At 50.5% G+C, this 24,750-nt stretch overlaps 1 protein-coding gene across 1 annotated transcript in view; it reads left to right on the top strand.

The window, feature by feature from the left end:
* Positions 1–24,750, top strand: part of LOC140492433 (zonadhesin-like) — a 146,036-nt gene that overhangs the window by 31,564 nt on the left and 89,722 nt on the right. The window contains exons 13-18 of the mRNA XM_072591324.1: positions 2,903–3,073; positions 4,098–4,430; positions 11,661–11,789; positions 11,918–12,073; positions 18,308–18,405; positions 20,701–20,779. Of these exons, the coding sequence (XP_072447425.1) occupies positions 2,903–3,073; positions 4,098–4,430; positions 11,661–11,789; positions 11,918–12,073; positions 18,308–18,405; positions 20,701–20,779 (966 nt within the window). The remainder of the gene's footprint in view (positions 1–2,902; positions 3,074–4,097; positions 4,431–11,660; positions 11,790–11,917; positions 12,074–18,307; positions 18,406–20,700; positions 20,780–24,750) is intronic.

Genomic DNA, 24,750 nt, shown 5'->3' on the forward strand with positions numbered 1-24,750 from the left:
GACTCAGACCGTTAACGGAACACCATGATGAAGGGAAAAACCTGACGGATACCTTCACACATTTGACATTAAACTGTGGTCTGGGTGGGGGATGATGCACTCCAGCCCCTGTGATGGTCAGGAGGTCAGAGGGAGCCTGAAACCCAGCAGTGGACACTGTCTCTCCAAGGTCACCCAGACATGGTGCAAACATCACATTGAAAGACCCCTTTCAGACTTTCCTTATTGCTATTCTAGGGAATTAACTGATGAATACCCTTCATCTTGTATCTTGACTTGGAGATGCCGGTCTTGGACTGGGCTGGACAAAGTTAAAAAAAATCACACAACACCAGGTTATAGTCCAACAGGTTTATTTGGAAGCACTAGCTTTCAGAGTGCTGCCCCTTCATCAGGTGGTTGCAACAGCACTCCGAAAGCTAGTGCTTCCAAATAAACCTGTTGGACTATAACCTGGTGCTGTGTGATTTTCAATCTTGCACCTTGACAGCATAACCCACTTGCCATGAATACTTTCCACCATCTTCCTCTGGAGGCAAGGAATAGGCAGGATCAGACCATCCAGCCTGACTGACCTGTTTTCCATACTGTTCGATCATGTCTGAGCTTTAGCTCAACATCGATCTTCTTCCTGGGAGAAAGGGAGGACCTCATTCCTGATGAAGAGCTCCTGCTCAATCCAGTGCTACCTGACCGGCTGTGCTTTCCCAACTCCAATCTAATTCCTGCACAGCTGCCTGGGGTTCCCAGATTGTCTCTCAAACGTCACTCACTCGAGATTCTCGATAAGGCGAGAATTTCATTTGATTAGATTGGATTCCCTACAGTGTGGAAACAGGCCCTTAGGCCCAACAACTCCACGCCGACCCTCTGAACAGCAACCCACCAAAACCTATTTGCCTGCCCTATAATTATCCCTGAGTGGCATGGTGGCTCAGTGGTTAGCACTGCTGCCTCACAGCACCAGGCACCTGGGTTCCTCTCCTACCTCAGGGAACTGTCTGTGTGGAGTTTGCACATTCTCCCCATGTCTGCGTGGGTTTCCTCCAGTTTCCTCCCACAATCCAAAGATGTGCAGGTTAGGGTGAATTGGCCATGCTAAATTAACCATAGTGCCCAAGGATGTGCAGGTTAGGGTGAATTGGCCATGCTAAATTACCCATAGTGTCCAGGGATGTGCAGGTTAGGGTGAATTGGCCATGCTAAATTAACCATAGTGCCCAAGGATGTGCAGGTTAGGGTGAATCGGCCATGCTAAATTACCCATAGTGTTAGGTGCATTCGTCAGGGGTGAACATAGGGAAATGGGTCTGGGTGGGTTGCTCTTACGGAGGGTCAGTGTGGACTTGTTGGGCCAAAGGGCCTGTTTCCACACTGTAGGGAATTGAATCTCATCTAATGCACGTAACACTATGGGTAATTTAGCACGGCCAATCCACCTTAACCTGCACATCCCTGGGCACTATGGGTAATTTAGCACGACCAATCCACCCTAACCTGCACATCCCTAGGCACTATGGGTAATTTAGCATGACCAATCCACCCTAACCTGCACATCCCTAGGCACTATGGGTAATTTAGCATGACCAACCCACCCTAACCTGCACATCCCTAGGCACTATGGGTAATTTAGCATGACCAACCCACCCTAACCTGCACATCCCTAGGCACTATGGGTAATTTAGCATGATCAATCCACCCTGACCTGCACATCCTTGGAATGTGGGAGGAAACCGGAGGAAACCCACGCAGACACAGGGAGAATGTGTAAACTCCACACAGACAGAAACCCAAGGCAGGAATCGAACCTGTGTCCCTGGCACCATGAGGCAGCAGTGCTAACCACTGAGCCACCATGCCATGCATAGAATGGAGGCTGGAAGACTGACAAAAAAAAATCAACGTCCTAAACTTCTGTGAATGTTAATTTAACTGACACTCCAGTCTAATCAAGGGCTTTTCTAAAGGACCCCTTTCTTCCTCTGGGAGAAATTTCCATCCTCTTCTGAAAGCCTTGAACCCAATACCATAAGATGTAGGAGCAGACGCAGGCCATTCAGCCCATCGAGTCAGCTCCAGCATTCAATGATATCATTATCACGATCTTAGCGTCCTCAACTCCACTTTCCCCACGACCCACGATTCCTCTCCTGATCAAAAATCTCTCCATCTTGACCTTGAATATACTCAACGGCTTTCTGTGTTAAACAGTTCCACAGAGTCATTACCCACTGAGAGATGAAATTCCTCTTCATCTCTTCTTAAATGGGTGACCCCTTATGCTGAGATGATACTCTCTGGCCCTAGACTTGCCCACACAAGGGATAACAATCTCTCCTGTACCCTGCCAAGCGGCCTAAGAATGTAGGTCTCCTCTCATTTTTCCTAAATTCCAATGAGTACCTGCCTGACCTACTCAACGTCTGGTAATGTCCTTCTTGGTATTTGGGATTCCCCGTAATTAATTTACTCTGGATCGCTTTCAATGCCAGTCTATCTCTCCCTAGATTAAGGGTGCCCAAGTAATCACAGCTGTGGACGGGCTGCCTTTACGGTGAGGGGAGAAAGATTTAAAAAAGACACGAGGGGCAATTTTTCTTTTACACAGAGGGTGGTTTCTCTGTGGAATGAACGTCCAGAGGAAGTGGTGGAAGCAGATACAATTTAAAAGACATTTGGATAAGTTCATGAATAGGAAATGTTTAGAGGAACATAGGCCAAACGCATGCAGGTAGGACGAGTTTAATTTGGGATTATGGTCAGTGTGGACTGGTTAGACTGGAGGGTCTGGTTCTGTTCTGTATGACTCGAATGTGACACTAAGGTATGTGTGGATGCACTGCGCCTCCTACCTCCTTTGCAGGAGACAAGGTTTAATCGAGTTTTGTTGCCCTCCTTGTAGATTACATCACGCGTTGTGACTTTAATGATAACCTGAGACCCTACTGCCAATGGACTCAGGAATGTGACACTGACAGCGGCGAATGGATTAGAACCAACGGCGAGACCCCTACCCAGGGCACGGGGCCCTCCGCCGATCAGCCCGCGCCCTGGGGGGATGGGGTGACTCACGGTAAGTTGGGGGAAGGGTGGGGGCAAGCCAAAGCAAACTGCAACCAAAAGAGGCCACCCACAAGATGGGGCAATACGTGAACCAATAGGGGCTCCAACTGTATCCCTTGGCAATTCCATACCATGTGACTCCTGGCAATTGGGTGTCATGTGATTGTGTGAGGCAGCACCCTATGACTTAGAAGCGTTGCATCACATGACTCTTGCAAGCCTGGTCTTGGGTCTCAGAGTTGCATTAGGCACAGATGGATGGTGGCGTTGGTCGATGGCTCCTTGAGACTATCCCAGGTGGGGCTGAACGGTCGCTGTCCGTACCATTCTGACTGTGTGGGCTGCCTCTCTCCAGGAGGCCAACTCCCCAGTCTGCCACCAAAGAGCCAACCATTCGACGTTGGCAACTTGTTTCGCGGTGAGATCTCCACCGCCAAAATCTGGGGAGGAATCCGATTGGCTGACGGCTGCTTGTAGTCCAGCCGGATCCTGGCTGGGGCAATGCCCCTGAGAAAGAGGCTCCAAGTGAGTGGGCATCAATTGGTGGAGGACCCCATCAAGGTGGGGGAGGGGGTGGACAGAGAGGTCATGAGCCGGGAGGGTGGGGAGGTTGAGTTTGAGAGGCCGGGGGGACGGGAGGGGCGTTAAAAGGAGATATGATGGCACCCCCCCCCTCCTTTTGTTGGCCATCTGCCCACCCACAGGGCACGGGCCTCCTCCTGGCATGGGCTAAAGGAGATAATGAGGCAGTATGAGGCACTTGGTTTGGCCATGCAATGGACAGTGGAGAGCCTCAGTTGGGGCTACTCAGCCTGGCACTGCATCCCAGTGAAATGGGGGACAGATCCAGGTCTAGACGGAGAGGCAGTTGGAAGGCCGCAGGCTTCATTAGCAACCCCAACCCGCGTTCAGGCCCAAGGGGGCCATAACACCCAACCCTCTGTCCCACCACTCACCTCTGAGAGACAGCCTTGCACTGAGCAGAGGTAAAAGGGGCAGCCTGTATAACAGCCATGACTCTCTCACTCAACCAGGCCACTATGTCTACGAGGAGGCCAGTAACTTTGTCACCAACCAGTTCATCCGCCTGACGAGCCCGAGCCTGAACATCAGCGGTGACGTGTGTGTTGAGTTCTCCTACCACATGTACGGACTGTTCAGCGATGGAGGGACCCTCAACGTTCTGGTTGCAGAAGGCCCGAGCAAGCTGTTGCTGTGGAATCGGACTGTGCCCCAGAGCCACGCCTGGCTGTCAGGGGCAGTCCCTGTCCCAGGATCGGGCTCCAGGAGCATTCGGGTGAGTCGCCGCGTCACGGCACAGCGGCTCGGATGGTTAGCACCGCTGCCTCACCGCGCCAGGGACCCAGGTTCGTTTCCACCCTCGGGCCACTGTCGGTGTGGAGTTTGTGCGTTCTCTCCAAGTCTGTGAGGGTTTCCTCCAGGTGCTCTGGTTTCCTCCCACAGTCTCAAAGGTATACAGGTTCAGGTGGATTGGCTGTGCTAAATTACCCATAGTGCCCAGGGATGTGCAGGTTAGGGTGGATTGGCCATGCTAAATTACCCATAGTGCCCAGGGATGTGCAGGTTAGGGTGGATTGGCCACGCTAAATTACCCATAGTGCCCAGGGATGTGCAGGTTAGGGTGGATTGGCCACGCTAAATTACCCATAGTGCCCAGGGATGTGCAGGTTAGGGTGGATTGGCCATGCTAAATTACCCATAGTGCCCAGGGATGTGCAGGTTAGAGTGGATTGGCCATGCTAAATTACCCATAGTGCCCAGGGATGTGCAGGTTAGGGTGGATTGGCCATGCTAAATTACCCATAGTGCCCAGGGATGTGCAGGTTAGAGTGGATTGGCCATGCTAAATTACCCATAGTGCCCAGGGATGTGTAGGTGAGGGTGGATTGGCCATGCTAAATTACCCATAGTGCCCAGGGATGTGCAGGTTAGAGTGGATTGGCCATGCTAAATTACCCATAGTGCCTAGGGATGTGCAGGTTAGAGTGGATTGGCTATGCTAAATTACCCATAGTGCCCAGGGATGTGCAGGTTAGGGTGGATTGGCCGTGCTAAATTACCCATAGTGCCCAGGGATGGGCAGGTTAGATTCTTTAGTCAGGGGTAAATGTAGAGTAATAGGTTTGGAGAATAGGCCTGGGTGGGTTACTCTTCAGAGGGTTGGTGTGGATGTGTTGGGCCGAAGGGCCTGTTTCCACACTGTAGGTGATTCTATGATTCTGAGTAGAGATTCAGTGATCATCACCCGAGTTGAGTCACCCATTCTGTTCGGGCGCGTTCCCTGCGGGTGAGGGGTCATGCGGGGAACAGTAGGGGGGTGTAGTTACATCCCTTCCCACACCCTTCCATCTCCTCTATCCACCCAGCACCCCGAAACCGCACCTCCCTTCCAGTTATGCAACTGCCCCACCCACTCCCATCCATTCCCATGGCAACCCCAGCCAGCTCCCTTATCCCATTCGCTCCCACCAACTCTAAGACTGACATCCTCTCCCAGCCCAACTGCTTGTTCTGTGGCGCTGTGGAGTCCGTGGACCATGTATATATTGGGTGGGGGTGTTTGCACTCCCTTTTTGATTTTCTTAAAAACCTCCTCCTCTACTCTTGGTTGCACTTCAGTCCCACGCTCCTGATCTTCGGGCACCCGGTACGGAGGAGGGAGGGCAGGTCCGAGGACCTCCTCGTGGGTCTGCTCCTGGGCCTGGCCAAACTGGCCATCAACAGGTCCAGGCAGTGGGCCGTGGAGGGGGTCGTTAGGGCCGACTGCCTGCCCCTCTTCCGGGGTTACGTTAGAGCCCGGGTGTCCTTGGAGAAGGAGCACACGGTGTCCACCAACACCCTGGAGTCGTTCAGGGAGAGGTGGGCGCCGCAGGGAGTGGAGTGTATTATTTCCCCCTCCAACTCTATTTTGATTTAGTCCCTACCCTCCCCTTCACTGGTTGATCACACAGCATTGCCCTTTGATGTGAAGGGCAGTGCTTGTCACTGGTCACTCGGGTGTTTTCCTATCTTCCTGGTGGTGGGAATTGAATAAAGATTCACTGTGTCTCACACCTGCGCACACACACCATGGGTGCTGGGGAAAAAATAAGCACTACCCCAGTTAGGCAGTAATGTGGGGGTTAAATTGTTTTCAAAAAAAAAGACTGACATCCTTCAACTCCAAACCTAAACAATAGAAGGGATCTGAAGAGATTCGAAAGGGAAACACCTGGCTAATTGGTTCCCATGACCCCCCTGTGTGTGTCGTAACTGACCGTGTGTGTCGTAACTGACCACCAGTATCCTGGAGATTAAATATTCACTCCCAGAGGCTCCTGGTCATTTTACTAGTCAATGTCGTCGATTCCAGAATTACGTTTTGGATTAAAAACTGCAAAACAAGCAGAGGAAATGACCCAGATATGACCCAAAATCTATGCTGCGCCCGTGCTTAATGAGTGCATCATTCAATATCCCCACCGTCCCTCATTAATCTGTTTTAATGAGGAGGCAGGCCATTAGATCTCTGAAACACAAACCTCAAACTGTGTTGTTAATGTCCTTGCCTGATTGGCACGTCTCAGATCAGCCCTGTCTCAAAGTTGTCTGCAAACAATCAATTAACGTCCCTCACAGGATCCGACCATAACTCGAACAGCTGATGGGGCAGAAACTCCCTCTCTCTCTCTCTGTCTCTTTCTCTGTCTCTCTGTCTCTCTCTCTCTGTCTCTCTGTCTCTGTCTCTCTGCCTCTCTCTCTCTCTGTCTCTCTCTATCTCTGTGTGTGTGTCTCTCTCTCTCTCTATCTCTCTCTCTCTCTCTCTCTCTTCCTCTTCCCCCCCCCCCCACCTTTCTCTAATGACTTGAGCCATCGCCTTCCAGTACCTATAGTCCAACTAGACGTCTTCCACCTTCCCCTAATTGGGGGAGATGTCTACACCATCAGCCCTCCCACACGTGTGAGAAAGAAGGTTCCCAAGATGTCATTCTGAGGAGAAAGGGTGATCAATATTCTCGAGGAACAGATAATTACCCAGCTGCTGAAAGTGGGCTCTTGCCTCATGAACATCCTTGGCTACACTCCCGACATTAGAGCAGTGACTGCAATTTTAAAGGCGTGGGGTAGAAATTCACCAACGCTCCTCAGAAAACACCTTCCAAACCCGCGACCACTTCCATCTGGAAGGACAAGGGCAGCAGATACACAGGAACACCACCTGTGTATCAAGTTCCCCTCCAAGCCTCTCACCACGCTGATTTGGAAATATATCGCTGTTTCTTCACTGTCGCTGGGTCATAACCCTGAACTCACAGCCTAACAGCACTGTGGGTCAACCCACAGCAGGTGGGACTGCAGCGGTTCAAGATGGTAGCTCACGACCACCTTCTCAAGGGGCAACTAGGGACGGGTAATAATGCTGGGCACAGCCAGCGACCCCCACCTCCCACAAATGCCACCAATTCCGAGATGTACAGCATGGAAATAGACCCTTATCTACACAGATATCCCAAATTAATCAAATCCCATTTGCCAGCGTTTGGTCCATATCCCTTTAAACCCTTCCTATTCATGTACCCATCCAGATGTTGTAATTGTACCAGCCTCCACCACTTCCTCTGGCAGCTCATTCCATACACGCACCACCCTCTGGGTTAAAAAGTTGCCCCTTGGGTCCCTTTTAAAGCTCTTCCCCTTCCCACCCTAAACCTATACCCCTCTGGACTCCCCCACCCCAGGTTAAAGACCTTGGATATTCACCCTATCCATGCCCCTCATGATTTTGTCACCCCTCAGCCTCCAACGCTCCAGGGAAAACAGCCCCAGCCTGTTCAGCCTCTCCCTGTAACTCAAACCCTCCAACCCTGGCAACATCCTTGTAAATCTTTTCTGAATCCTTGCAAGTTTAGCAACATCTTTCCTCTAACACGGGGAACCAGAATTGAACATCGTATTACAAAAATGCGGGTGGCATAGTGGCTCAGTGGTTGGTTCAGCTGCCTCACGGTGCCAGGACCTCAGGTTCGATTCCAGCCTTGGGCGACTGTCTGTGTGGAACATAGAACGTAGAAAAGTACAGCACAGAACAGGCCATTTGGCCCACGATGTTGTGCTGAGGTTTAATCCTAATGTAAATTAAAATAACTTAACCTACACACACCCCTCAACTCACTGCTATCCAAGTGCATGTCCAGCAGTCACTTAAATGTCCCCAATGACTCTGCTTCCATCACCACCACTGGCAACACATTCCACGCATTCACAACCCTCTGCGTAAAGAACCTACCTCTAACGTCTCCTTTATACCTTCCTCCTAATATCTTCAAACTGTGACCCCTCGTACCAGTCAATCTTGCCCTGGGGAAAAATCTCTGGCTATTGACTCTATCTATTCCTCTCATTATCTTGTACACCTCGATCAGGTCTCCTCTCTTCCTCCTTCTCTCCAGGGAGAAAAGTCCGAGCTTATTCAACCTTTCTTTATAAGGCAAGCCCTCCAGTCCAGGCAGCATCCCGGTAAACCCTCTTTGCACCCTCTCCAAAGCCTCTGTATCTTTCCTATAGTAGGGCGACCAGAACTGGACACAATATTCCAAGTGTGAGTGGAGTTTGCATGTTCTCCCTGTATCTATGTCAGTTTCCTCCCAACGTCCAAAGATGTGGAGTTTAGATTCCTTATAGTGTGGGAACAGGCCCTTCAGCCCAATAGGTCCACACTAACCCTCCGAAAAGTAACCCACCCAGACCCTGGCAGGTAGGACTAGATTGGGTTGGGATATCTGGTCAGCATGGACGAGTTGGACCGAAGGGTCTGTTTCCGTGCTGTACATCTCTACAGCTCTTTATTTACCCCTGAGCCATGCACCTAATCTACATTTCCCTGATCACTGTGGGCAATTTAGTGCGGCCAATCCACCCTAACCTGCACACGTTGGGACTGTGGGAGGAGTCCTGAGGCTGGAATCGAACCTGGGTCCCTGGTGCTGCAAGGCAGCAGTCCTAACCACTGGGCCACCCCTGGAAGGAGCTTTGCTGGTGAACCTCTGGGAAGTGAACACCAAAGGTGATGATGCTACCACTGTACCACACACACGCCCCCATGTTAAGTGGATTGGCCATGCTGCATTGCCTATAGTGTCCAAGGGTGTGTTGGTAGCCATGGGAAATGAGCGTTACAGGGATAGAGTAGGGGAATGGGTCTGGGTTGAGTGATCTTTGGAGGGTCAGTGTGGACTTCATGGGCCAAATGACCTATTTCCACACTGTAGGGATTCCATAACTGACACTGGTAGAGTGATGGCTATGTCATTGGATTAGTCTTCATCAGGGACAATCTGGGCCCAAGTGCCAACACGACAGATGGTAGATTTTAAAGTCAATTCATAAAACCTGGAATCAAAAGTTCACCTCAGAATGGTGGCCAGCACGAATATCACTAATTATTGTAAAAATCCCAACCTGGTTCACAGCTGTCCTTTCTTTCAGAGAAGGAGATCTGCCATCCTTACTTGGTCTGGCCTACACGTGACTCCAGACCCATGTGCTTAACTCTTAACTGTCCTCTGAAATGACTGAGCAAGTCACTTTGTTTCAAGGGACAAGGAAGTAGGGGCAGAAAGTGCTGCCCTGGCCCAGTGACCCTCCACCTACCCCCCCACCCCCCCCCCCCGACACCCCCAGCCCAACCTCCCTTGGAAGTGTAAAGAAACATTAATCAGGGAAAGACAGAGATATTAGGTAATAAGGGAAGCTTGCGTCCTAGGTTATAAGGACCATCAAAGACAGAGAGAGAAGGGTAGGGGTATGGAGAGAGAAGCAAAGGGATTTAGAAGGAAAGGCAGAGGGGTTTGGGTTGACAGTAAAATCAGAAGGTGTGCCAGAGGTTAGATTTGGAGGTGTTCAGAGCTCCCAGAGGGTTGTGGAGGTAGGGAGAGAGGAGGAGGCCGTGGATGGATCTGAGCACAAGGATGAGGAGATTAAATTTTCTTTCATTAACGATACGCGTGTTCTTTCTGACCTCCCCCCCCCCCCCCCCCCACTTGATGGCAGGTCATCTTCGAAGCAGTGCGAGGTTTGACTGAAGTTGGTGACATCGCCCTGGACAATGTCGCCGTGGTAACCGGGCCCTGTTTCTGTGAGTGAACGCTGACTGAATGGACAGGATATTTGAATTTTTGTTTCTTCATCCATGGGATGAGGGCATCGCCGACTTGGCCAACATTTATTGCCCACCCCGAGTTGCCGAACCGGCCGTAGAGAGACCACAGGCAAACCAGAAAAGAATTACAAGGTTGAAGGGAGATGGAAATATAAGAATTCTCAGGAAAGATTGAACATTCGAGAGTTCCTTTCGCCAAGACAAGACAGGGCAACTCAGTAAAAGTCTTTAAAATTATGAAAGAGTTCAATAGGACAAAATGGGTTTCCATTTCTAGTCAGTGGTTCATAAATTTAATAATCAAACAGAATTAAAGCACAGAAGGAGGCCATTTGGCCCCTCATCAGTGCTGGCTCTCCACATGAACAATGCACCTAGGGCCAGTCCTTTCATCTTCTTCCCTGCACCTTCCTCCTTTTAGGGCAATTATCCAAGGCCAACGTGAAACCCCTCAGATGAACCTGCCTCCATCACATTTCCGCATACAGTACATTTCACATCCTCAACCACTCGCTGTGTGAAAACGTTTTGCGTTGGTTTCAGCGTTGAGCACTGCTGCCTCACGGCGCTAGGGTTCGATTCCAGCCTTGGGCGACTGACTGTGTGGAGTTTGCACATTCTCCCCGTGTCTGCGTGGGTTTCCTCCGGGTGCTCCGGTTTCCTCCCACAGTCCAAAGATGTGCAGGTCAGGGTGGATTGGCCGTGCTAAACCGACCCATAGTGTCCAGGGATGTGCAGGCTAGATGGGTTAGCCATGGGAAATGCAGGGCCACTGGAATAGTGGGGAGAGTGGGTCTGGGTGGGATGCTTTTCAGAGGGTCGGTGTGGGACTGGATGGGCCGAATGGCTTGCATCCACACTGTAGGGGGTTCTGTGTTGCTTCTTTTCCCTTCAACCTTAAACCTGTTGTTCTGATCCTGGACCAGACTGACACATTACATGGCAACTCTAGAGAGAGAGAGAGACCCCCCAGTCAGTTATCATCGCCTGCTGCTCGCGAAATCAAACTTTTCAAAACACGCCACTTAATTCACGTGGCCTCACTTTACCCCTCACTATGTCTGTGAACTCCTCCAGCCCCGACAACCCTCCGAGACCTCTGCGCTCCTCAAATGCTGACCTGTTCAGTATTCCCGGTTTCTACAGTGAGTACTTGAATTCCCTTCTTGAACCTGCCTGCCTCTCTCTGTCCCTCCTCCTTCACAGAGCCTACCCCTTCCTCCGAGCTTTAGCTCATCTGACCTAATGCCCTTACAATGTTTAGTTGGACAGTGCTCCCGTGAAACAGCTTAAGACTCCATGACGTTAAAGTTGCTACACGAACGCAACTTCCAGTTGGGGAGTCAAGAGACCCGCGGCACTGTTACGAAGCCCTGTGTGTACAGTTAGGACAAGGGCAGCATTGACTCACTGTATCCGTGGCACTGTTTTTGCACAGCTTGCCTCAGTAGCTGCGATTTTGATGAGGATCTGTGTGGCTGGAAGACGGACACGTCCATGGGCGACGCAAGTGACAAGGGCTGGATCCAGGGAACGGGCCACGTTGCCGACCTGTCAAAGCCTGGCAGTAAGAAAACATTTTCTTTCACGATTCATGGGTGTCCTGGATTTCTGGGTTCGAAACATAATTCAGGGGGGGCAGGGGTGTGAAATCCTTAACCAGACCGTGTCTGAAGTCTCTCCCTCCTGTTCCAGTTGGGCAGTACATGCTGCTGGATTCGAGCTACAACGAAGCAGGACACAGGTTCCATTTGAAGAGCCCGTTCATCCCCTCCTTCCAGTGCCTTTCCCTGACGTTTTACTACTTCCTGAACAGGACGATGGCGATGAATGTCTACACGGAGCAACAAGGTTTGTGACAGTCTTCCAGTCCAGTCACTTCTTGGTGCAGTGGGAAATACGCTAACATGCACACACAGGACACACACACACACACGGCCACGCGCACACACACACACACACACAGGACACACACACACACAGGACACACACACACATAAGACACACATGGCCACACTCACACACACACACGGCCACGCACGCACACACACACACACAGGACGCACACATAAGGCACACATGGCCACACGCACACACACACATGGCCACGCACACACACACACACACACACAGGACACACACACACACAGGACACACACACACACAGGGCACACACACACACACATAAGACACACATGGTCACACGCACACACACACATGGCCATGTGCACACACCCCCATGGCCACACACACACACACACACACACACTCACACACACACACAGGACACACACACACACCAGGACACACATGGCCATGAGTGCGCACACACACATACACACACACACAGGACACACATGGACGCGCGCACACACACACATGACACACATGGCCACGCACGCACACACACTTGACACACATGGCCACACGTGCACACACACAGAGGACACACATGGCCACACGTGTGCGCGCGCGCACGCACACACACACTTGACACACATGGCCACACGCGCACACACACAGGATACACATGGCCACACGCGCACACACACAGAGGACACACATGGCCACACGTGTGCGCGCGCGCACGCACACACACACTTGACACACATGGCCACACGCGCGCACACACAGGATACACATGGCCACGCACACACACACACACACACACACACAGCCATGCACATACACACACATGCACACAGGACGCACATGGCCATGTGCGCGCGCACACACACAGGACACATGGCCACATGCACACACACAGAGGACACACATTGCCACACTAGTGCGCGCGCGCACACACACACACACACACACACACGACACACATGGCCACACGTGCACACACACAGGACACCAATGGCCACGCATGCACACACACACACACAGCCATGCACACACACACACAAGCACACAGGACGCACATGGCCACGCGCGCACACACACACAGGACACACATGGCCATGTGCGTGCACACACACACACACAGGAACACACATGGCCACATGCACACACACACAGGACACACATTGCTACGCACACACACACACACAGGATACACATGGCCACGCACGCACACACACACGCACAGGAACACACATGGCCACACGCACACACACACAGGACACACATTGCCACGCCCGTGCACACACACATACAGGATACACATGGCCACACGCGCACACACACAGGACACACATGGCCACATGCGCGCGCGCGCGCACACACCCGACACACATGGCCACGCGTGCACACACATGGCCACACGCGCGTGCACACACACTCACACACGCGCGCGCACAGGACACACATGGCCACATGTGCGCACACTCACATGCACAGGACACACATGGCCATGTGCACATACACAGGACACACATGGCCACGTGCACACACAGGACACACATGGCCACGTGCGCACACACACAGGACACACATGGCCACGCGCACACACACAGGACACACATGGCCACACACACATACACGCACATTACACACATGGCCACATGCGCACACACACATAAGACGCGCATGGCCACGCGCACCCACACACAGGACACACACACACACAGGACACACATGGCCATATGCATACACACATGCACACAGGACACACATGGCCATGCACACACACACATAGGACACACATGGCCACGCGTGCACACACATACACACAGAACACACATGGCCACACGCACACACACACAAAACACAGGACAGACATACACACGCACAAAACACAGGACACACACACACGCACACACACACACAGGACACACACACAGGACATACACGCACACACAGGACACACATGGCCATGTGCGTGCACACACACGCGCACACGCACACACACACACAGACACACACACACAGAGGACACACATGGTTATGCGCGCACACACACAGGACACACAAGGCCACGCACACACACAAAACAAAGGACACAGAAGGCCACACGCACACACACACAGGGCACACAAGGCCACGCACACACATGCACAAAACACAGGACACACAAGCCCATGCACGCACACACACAAAATACAGGACACACAAGGCCACGCACACACACACGCACAAAACACAGGGCACACATGGCCATGCACACACACACATACGCGCACACACACACACACACACACACACGACACATGGACACACACAAAACACATGGCACACATGGCCACGTACACACACACACACAAAACACAGGACACACAAGTCCACACACACACACACATGCACAAAACACAGGGCACACATGGCCATGCACACACACACACACACACACACACACACACACACACACAGAGTCACAGGACACACACAAAACACAGAGCACACATGGCCATGCATGCACACACACGCACAGGACACACATGGCCACGCACGCGCACACACGCACACACACAAAACACACACAGGACACACACACACAAAACACAGGGCACAGATAGCCATGCATGCACACACACACACACACATGGTACACAGGACACACATGGCCACACACACACAGGACACACACACACACACACATGAGACACACATACAGGACACACATGGCCATGCGTGCCGCACACACACAGGACACATGTGACCTCACACACACACACACACACACACACACACACACACACGACACACATGGACACACACACACACATGGACACACACACACACATGGACACACACACACACACACACACACATGCAAATGCACAGTCAAACGAATACATACATATACACGGACTCTCGCACAGTGAACTTGCACATGGATATGCAAACCTCCACACACACAAGCATGATCACGTATACACAGCATCTACAAACATTATGTTAGGCGTGTGTCATGTCTGTGTTGTGATCTCATTTATTTTAATGTTTGGATTTGAGCTGAAGATCTGGACCCCCGAGAGGGGCCTCTCAGTTCTACGATCGGACAAGTAAACTCTAGCAGCTCAGTCTCTTTTAGCGAGTTTTAACAATTTATTATGACGCCGGGCATAGGTTATCCAGCAACGCAGGGGTTAAGTATCTCAGTGTACAGTGGAAAAGCTGCGTACAACCTTAAAACACAGGCAACTTTTATAGGTCTCTTAACAAACAGAACAGCCTTAATCACGAAATTAATCCAATAAAATGAAATGATATAACAAATAGACATAACATTAAGCATTGATACTTCCTGGGAACTACCTTGTTTTACTGTCTTTATCTCTTGTCACCTGATTTCCAAGGCCAATTTGAATACTTTAATAATGTCTTATCTTGCTTAGTTAATTCCTACTATGAACAGGGGATTGTTTGCTAATCTCTTTCAATTAGTTCAGGAATGCAGTTAGATGCCATGGCTCCTAGAAGCCATTTTGTTATGTTACCAGCAGTAAGAAGCCATTTTGTAGTTGGTAAAAGCATGCAATAAATGGTTGCTTCTCACAACAGCCTAAATCCAGATTTCAGATTCTCAGAGCTATAGGAGTACGGGGTTTCTGTGTGCCTGAAGAGATTTAGTGTCACCATGGTGTTATGGACCAGGCCAGATCCCCTCAAAATATTTGAAGAAGGTAGCCTCGACCCTAACTGTTCCTTATTTTACCAGTAGAAGTGGCAACTTCCGGATGTAACGTAACTAGTCTAACCACTCGATGTTAATCAAAATACAATTTATTTAACCACCATAACTTAGAATGCAAACAAAAGAAAGAAGAATTTAGAGTAATTTAAATATTGGAAAATGTAACTGAAGAATAGATACAGTACCCTAGTATGAATTAACTGTTCCAATATAGTAAAATTCAGACACAGATTCTTACATGCAGTTCTCCCATCCAAAGGGAAACAACGTCAAGAGAGATTCCAGGGAAAGTAGCAGCTAGGAGTTGTTCCATCTGAAGCTTCCAACCCTTCTGTGACCCCAAACAGTCTCTGACTGCTACACCGGTTAAAAAAAAACTGCAGAACCTGGTTGGTGAGAGCTGGCCACTCCCATTTAAGCTACTTGCGTTGTTACAGCTTCTTCTAAAAAAGCCTAAAGTCCTCCTATGTTGTTTACTTAAACCGCTCCCCCCACCCCCCCACCCCCACCCCCACTGCCCCCGCCCCCGCCCCCATAGCCATTTCGGCACCTCTGCCTTTACAATCTCTCTTTTTTAAAAAAAGGACAAAGTAACCTTTTTCTTTGGTGACAGCATTGTTGCAATGGTGATTTCTTTTAAAATACAGCATCGGAGAGAGATTTTTATCATGGATATAAGTTTGCATTGTTTACAGCAGGAGAGTTTAAGCTTTCAGATCGAAGTTTCCGGAATGTTTGGACATAAAGGAAATACTGATAACTATTTTTAGGCAGTTTTTGCAGAAGACTTTGCTAAAGCTGTGTGTGTAAGACAGAGATACGTAAAAAGGGGAGATTAATTCAGTGTAAGGAGTTAAATTTAAAAGTTCCAGACCAGGGGCGTTTGGTAAAAGCCAAGAAAAGATTATTTGAAGCTGAGAAAGTCTAAGTTCATTTGTATGAGAACTCCAGAACAGGCTAACAGATTCTCAAGACAAAGTATTGAGGGCTACAGTTAAATTAAACCCTATGCATGGGAAAGAGGAGGTTATTCTCTTTGGAGTGAATTATGGAATAGATTATTCTTGGGATTAATGGGATTGCATTTAACAGTGTATTCTGAAATCTTTAGATTTGTGTTAAATGTAAATAGCTTGGTTTATTCTATTTTGTCTTCATTTCTTTTGCATAATAAACTTCTGTTCTTTTTAAAATCAAATCTGCAGCATTGTGTGCTCATGAAAGAGCCCATAATTAAAACCAAAATTAAATAAGATCTATCAAGGCAGGTTTCAGTCTGGGATCTGACATGACCAGCAATGACGTTTGCTGGAATCATAAGAATATACATGTGCAGTCATATGTACATGGGTACACCACATATGTATGTAAACATGTATATGTGTATAGAGCGACTTGGATGTACACACACATATGTACAAATGTTTATTCATAGATGCATTTACAGAAATGATAAGGCACAGATGTATGTACATTCATATGCAGGTACCTTCACAGACACACAGGAGAGTTTTTGCAAACCATTATCATGTGCACAAACATGCACTTAATACACATACATACAGATAACAATGTACATTTACTCAAGCAAGCACAAACCCAGGGACATGCACACACTGACACACACACACACAGAGACACACACAGACACACACAGAGACACACACATGCTCACACACAGACACACACACGCTCACACACAGAGACACACACACACGACACACAGACACACACATAGATACAGACACCGACACACAAAACACACACACACACACACACACACACACACACATAGACATAGGCACGCAGACACACACAAACACACACACACATAGACACAGGCACGCAGACACACACAAACACACACACACATAGACATAGGCACGCAGACACACACACACACACACACACACAGACACAGGCACGCAGACACATACACAGACACACAAACACACACACACGACACACACACAGAGACACATACACAGATACACACACATAGACACAGGCACGCAGACACACACACAGGCACATACACAGACACACAAACACACACACGACACACACACAGACACATACACAGATACACACACACACAGACACAGGCATACACAGATACACACAACTCACACAGACACACACACAGATACACACAGACACATACACAGATACACACACACTCACACAGACACACACACAGACACACACACACAGACACACACAGACACAGACACACACACAGACACAGACACATACACACACACACACATACACACACACAGACACATACACAGATACACACACACAGACACAGATACACACACACAGACACAGACACATACACAGATACACACACACACACACACAGATGCACACAGAGACACAAACACACACACACACACACACACACACAAACCTTGCTTGCAATGAAACCATTCCACACTGTCATGTTCTGATATCCCATAAGCTGATGTTGTGCTGTGGTTCTCTTTGGTGTGCACCAGGATCTTCCGCCAGTGCGTTAGCTTATACTTCCTCCGGAAACCCGCTGCAGCAGTGGACCAAGGCCCAGGCAGTTTATTGTGGAGCAACACCTGTTCAGGTAAGGGAATGGGTAGACAAGGGATGTTATAGGAACCTGGCTGGGTTACTCACTCGTGAGAACATTTAGATTCTTGCAACAGGTTGAGAGGCATTCACTGTTTTCACTGAACTGTACTTGATTATGTGGGTCCGGCAATTAATTGATCCATGCTTGACTGGGTGAGGACTCAGAGCAAGGTAAACAGGCGCGGAAGCCATTGGAAGGTGGGATGGATTTGATGTGCCCATTACACGTATATTCAGCAGGACAGACACACCACCTTTCCTCATATATCCGGGACTGACATTTCTACAATGCTCGTTAGGAAATCAGTTGCACACCACTATATTTGGATCAATTATCAAGTATCACATAGACTTGTTAACAAGCCTACATTGATCAGAATAATACACTGGCCATGGCATTAATATGATTAGCAGTCAAGTAGGAGTGGGCAGGTGTTTGCAGAGGCATGTATGAGAAAGGGTGACATGGAATGAGGGTCCATCGTTTGTGGGGAGATGGGCTTGCCCTTGTTATGGACTAGCCCAGACCATTCAAAACATTCTTAAGCAGGCAGCCCAGAGCATAACTTTGCAATTTGCTACGTGTACAGTTAAAAGAAAAACCCAGACTAAGTTAGCTAGGTTGACTACCAGGTTTTAAAACAGACAAATATTCATTCACATAATTACAGAATGAAACTCAAAGAACAGAATATAGAAAAGCTGCAGAACTCAGTCTGTCCAAACTCGACTTAATAACGCTGTTCCGAAAGATACGTGCAACAGTCCCAATAAACAAACCCCCTTAAACACAGAGTAAAAAGGATACGGAGGTTTACAGGTTGAAGTTAGAAGGGCAGAAGGAGAGAGAGTTCAGTAGCCTGTTTCACACACAGCTCCCGCTGCTCTGAATCTAACAAGGGTTCAGCTTTCAGGACTGACCACCTCCCTTTCATTATACAGGTCACTTCTAAAACATGAAAGCTTTGGCCTAAAGTCTCATCTGTTTATATATAAACAGACAGGTCTCAGTAAACCCTTGCATCTGTATACCAAACCAACCAGATCAGAGACCGGACTGTTAATGACCCCTCTGAAAAACAACACCAAGGACACCGTATCCTTGAGAAAAGGAACAGCACTTAGAAAAAAGGACCAGCTTTGTGACATCAGACACACACACAGTCCCCTGACAGACACACACACACACACACACAGACAGTCCCCTGACACACACACACACAGACACACACACACAGACACACACACAGACACACACACAGACACACACACACAGACACACACAGACACACACACAGACAGTCCCCTGACACACACACACACACAGAGACACACACAGACAGTCCCCTGACACACACATATACACAGACACACACAGACAATCCCCTGACACACTCATATACACAGACACACCCACAGACACACACACATACAACACACACACTGACACGCACACGCCGACACACACAAGAACACACATAAACACACACACACTGACACACACACACATAGACACAGACACACACACACACACACGAACACACACGCACACACAGACACACACAGACACACATACACAGACACATGCACACAGACAGTCCCCTGATATGCACACACACAGACACACATTCACAGGCACACACACACACATACACTCACACACACAGACCTACACACACGCACAGACACATACACAGACACACACACAGACACACACATACATAGACCCACACACTTGCACAGACACACACACCGGCAGACACACATACACACAGACAAATACACACACTCACACACACTCACACACACTCACACAAACACACACACACACACAGACCCACACATATGCAGACACACACGCACACAGACACACATGCACACAGACACACATGCACACACACAAGCACACATACACACACGAACACATATGCACAAGCACACACAGACACACATACACACACACGAACACACAAACACGCACACGCACGCGTGCACACACACACATACACGTGCGCACATAGACACACACAAACACATGGATACACACACAGAAACACACGAGCACGTACAAATACACAGACACAAACATGCACGCATTCTCTCTCTCTCACACACACGTGCACGCAGTCTCTCTCTCTCTCTCTCTCACTCACTGTCTCACACACACATATATACACGCGAACACACACACCAACACACTAGACCTGAACAAGATGACAGGTGAGGAGTTGAGGTAAGGATCGTCCTGTGTGTATTATGATCTAACTCAGTGTCTTTCTGTTTCCAGTTTATTATAGAAGGCGTTTCAGGAGACAGCAAGGCCGCTCAACTTGGAGTGGACAAAGTCTGCATCGTCGACTGTTTGGGTACGACCACTGTTAAGTGTCTCTCCTCAGTTATTGTCACTGGAATCAAAATAAGTTATTCATTTTAACCTCACATGCCATCCAGAACATAAGAACCCCAGAAACTGGAGCAGGCGGAGGCCATTGAGCCCATCAAGTCTGCTCTCCCATTTACTACAATCATAGCTGATCTTGGGCTTGAACATGTCGACTTCCTACTTGATTCACTGACAGACCACACCTCTGATGATGTCAGCCTGAAATATATTCAGTGACGGCGACTCCGCAAATCTTGTGAAGAGAATGTTCCTTGTTCCAGTCAATTATAGAATCCCTACAGTGTGGAAACATGCCATTCAGCCCATCCATCCATACCAACCCTCCATTGAGCATGCCACCCAGTCCCACCCTAGCCCTGTCATCCTTCATTTCCCTCAGCTAATCCACCCAGTCTGCACATCCCTGGGTACTATGGAAAACTTAGCATGACCAACCCCCCCCCCCCACCAACCTGCCCACCTTTGGACTGTGGGAGGAAATCCACGCAGACACAGGGAGAATGTGCAAACTCCACACAGAGAGTCACCCGAGAGTGGAATTGAACCAGGAACCCTGGTGCTGTGAGGCAGCTGTGCTAACCACTGAGCCACTGTGAGTCCTAAAGCACTGGTCACTTACCCCAACATTGAATCCAGTTGTATTAGATTTCCCAATCAGGGAGAAATCTCTCCCAGTGGATAGCAGCAATTTATGAATAATTGTTATTTATGCAACTCATTTTCTTCCTTCTGATTCCTTTGCAGACACATCGACCACAGAGACACCCACCACCCCAGACACTACACCCACCACCCCTGAGACTACACCCACCACCACTGGGACTACACCCTCCACCACTGGGACTACACCCACCACCACTGGGACTACACCCACCACCCCTGAGACTACACCAACCACCACTGGGACTACACCCACCACCCCAGACACTACACCCTCCACCTCTGTCACTACACCCACCACCCCAGACACTACACCCTCCACCCCTGTCACTACACCCACCACCCCAGACACTACACCCACCACCCCTGGGACTACACCCACCACCCCAGACACTACACCCACCACCCCTGGGACTACACCCACCACCCCAGACACTCCACCCTCCACCTCTGTCACTACACCCACCACCCCAGACACTACACCCTCCACCCCTGTCACTACACCCACCACCCCAGACACTCCACCCTCCACCTCTGTCACTACACCCACCACCCCAGACACTCCACCCTCCACCTCTGTCACTACACCCTCCACCCCAGACACTCCACCCTCCACCTCTGTCACTACACCCACCACCCCAGACACTACACCCTCCACCCCTGTCACTACACCCACCACCCCAGACACTCCACCCTCCACCTCTGTCACTACACCCACCACCCCAGACACTCCACCCTCCACCTCTGTCACTACACCCTCCACCCCAGACACTCCACCCTCCACCTCTGTCACTACACCCACCACCCCAGACACTACACCCTCCACCCCTGTCACTACACCCACCACCCCAGACACTCCACCCTCCACCTCTGTCACTACACCCACCACCCCAGACACTCCACCCTCCACCTCTGTCACTACACCCACCACCCCAGACACTACACCCTCCACCCCTGTCACTACACCCACCACCCCAGACACTCCACCCTCCACCTCTGTCACTACACCCACCACCCCAGACACTCCACCCTCCACCTCTGTCACTACACCCTCCACCCCAGACACTCCACCCTCCACCTCTGTCACTACACCCACCACCCCAGACACTACACCCTCCACCCCTGTCACTACACCCACCACCCCAGACACTACACCCTCCACCCCTGTCACTACACCCACCACCCCAGACACTACACCCACCACCCCAGACACTACACCCTCCACCCCTGTCACTACACCCTCCACCCCAGACACTACACCCTCCACCTCTGTCACTACACCCACCACCCCAGACACTACACCCTCCACCCCTGTCACTACACCCTCCACCCCAGACACTACACCCACCACCCCAGACACTACACCCTCCACCCCAGACACTACACCCACCACCCCAGACACTACACCCTCCACCTCTGTCACTACACCCACCACCCCAGACACTACACCCTCCACCCCAGACACTACACCCACCACCCCAGACACTGCACCATCCAGCCCTGGGACTACACCCTCCACCCCAGACACTACACCCACCTCTCCAGACACTACACCCACCTCTCCAGACACTACACCCTCCACCCCAGACACTACACCCACCACCCCAGACAGTCCACCCTCCACCCCTGGCACTACACCCTCCACCCCAGACACTACACCCACCACCCCAGACACTAAACCCTCCACCCCTATCACTACACCCACCACCCCAGACACTACACCCACCACCCCAGACACTAAACCCTCCACCCCTATCACTACACCCACCACCCCAGACACTACACCCTCCACCCCAGACACTACACCCTCCACCCCAGACACTAAACCCTCCACCCCTATCACTACACCCACCACCCCAGACACTACACCCTCCACCCCAGACACTACACCCACCACCCCAGACACTACACCCTCCACCCCAGACACTACACCCACCACCCCAGACACTACACCCTCCACCCCAGACACTACACCCTCCACCCCAGACACTACACCCACCACCCCAGACACTACACCCACCACCCCAGACACTCCACCCTCCACCACTGGGACTACACCCACCACCCCAGACACTACACCCTCCACCCCTGGGACTACACCCACCACCCCTGGGACTACACCCTCCACCCCTGGGACTACACCCACCACCCCTGGGACTACACCCACCACCCCAGACACTACACCCTCCACCCCTGGGACTACACCCACCACCCCTGGGACTACACCCTCCACCCCTGTCACTACACCCACCACCCCAGACACTACACCCTCAACCCCTGGGACTACACCCACCACCCCTGGGACTACACCCACCACCCCAGACACTACACCCACCACCCCAGACACTACACCCTCAACCCCTGGGACTACACCCACCACCCCAGACACTACACCCACCACCCCAGACACTACACCCACCACCCCTGGGACTACACCCACCACCCCAGACACTACACCCACCACCCCTGGGACTACACCCACCACCCCAGACACTACACCCACCACCCCTGGGACTACACCCTCCACCCCTGGGACTACACCCACCACCCCAGACACTACACCCACCACCCCAGACACTACACCCACCACCCCTGGGACTACACCCACCACCCCAGACACTACACCCACCACCCCTGGGACTACACCCACCACCCCAGACACTACACCCACCACCCCTGGGACTACACCCACCACCCCAGACACTACACCCACCACCCCTGGGACTACACCCACCACCCCAGACACTACACCCACCACCCCTGGGACTACACCCACCACCCCAGACACTACACCCACCACCCCTGGGACTACAACCATCACCCCTGAGACTACAACATCTACCCCCGAGACAATCTCAGGTCAGGATAATTTATACTTTATCAATTGTGGTCATTACAAAATGATTCGTGTTTTATGATGGTAATTTTTTTTTTGAGTCATTTAAGGTCAGCCATTTGAATGGTCAACCATGTTTAGAACTCTTTTTGCGAACATCACAATATTAAGCAGAAACAACGGAGAGCCATTGACCAGGATAGATCGCCCTTGTCTGACACATTATCAGCATTTGGCCAAGTCACCATATCCACTACATCCCTTTCAAGGGCTCAGTGAAATGCCTAGTAATCTGTTTAAATTGGTGGTTCATCATGCTTCAAGGGTGTAATTAAATTCTATGGGAATGGGTGATGGAGAAATGTTCAAGGAATTTTCACTTTTGGTGGTCCCTCAGTGACTAGTTGAAGATTCAGGACAACTAGAGAGAGACTTGG

Source organism: Chiloscyllium punctatum, chromosome 21, assembly GCF_047496795.1.
Source record: "Chiloscyllium punctatum isolate Juve2018m chromosome 21, sChiPun1.3, whole genome shotgun sequence".
In the NCBI taxonomy this organism is placed as follows: Eukaryota; Metazoa; Chordata; class Chondrichthyes; order Orectolobiformes; family Hemiscylliidae; genus Chiloscyllium; species Chiloscyllium punctatum.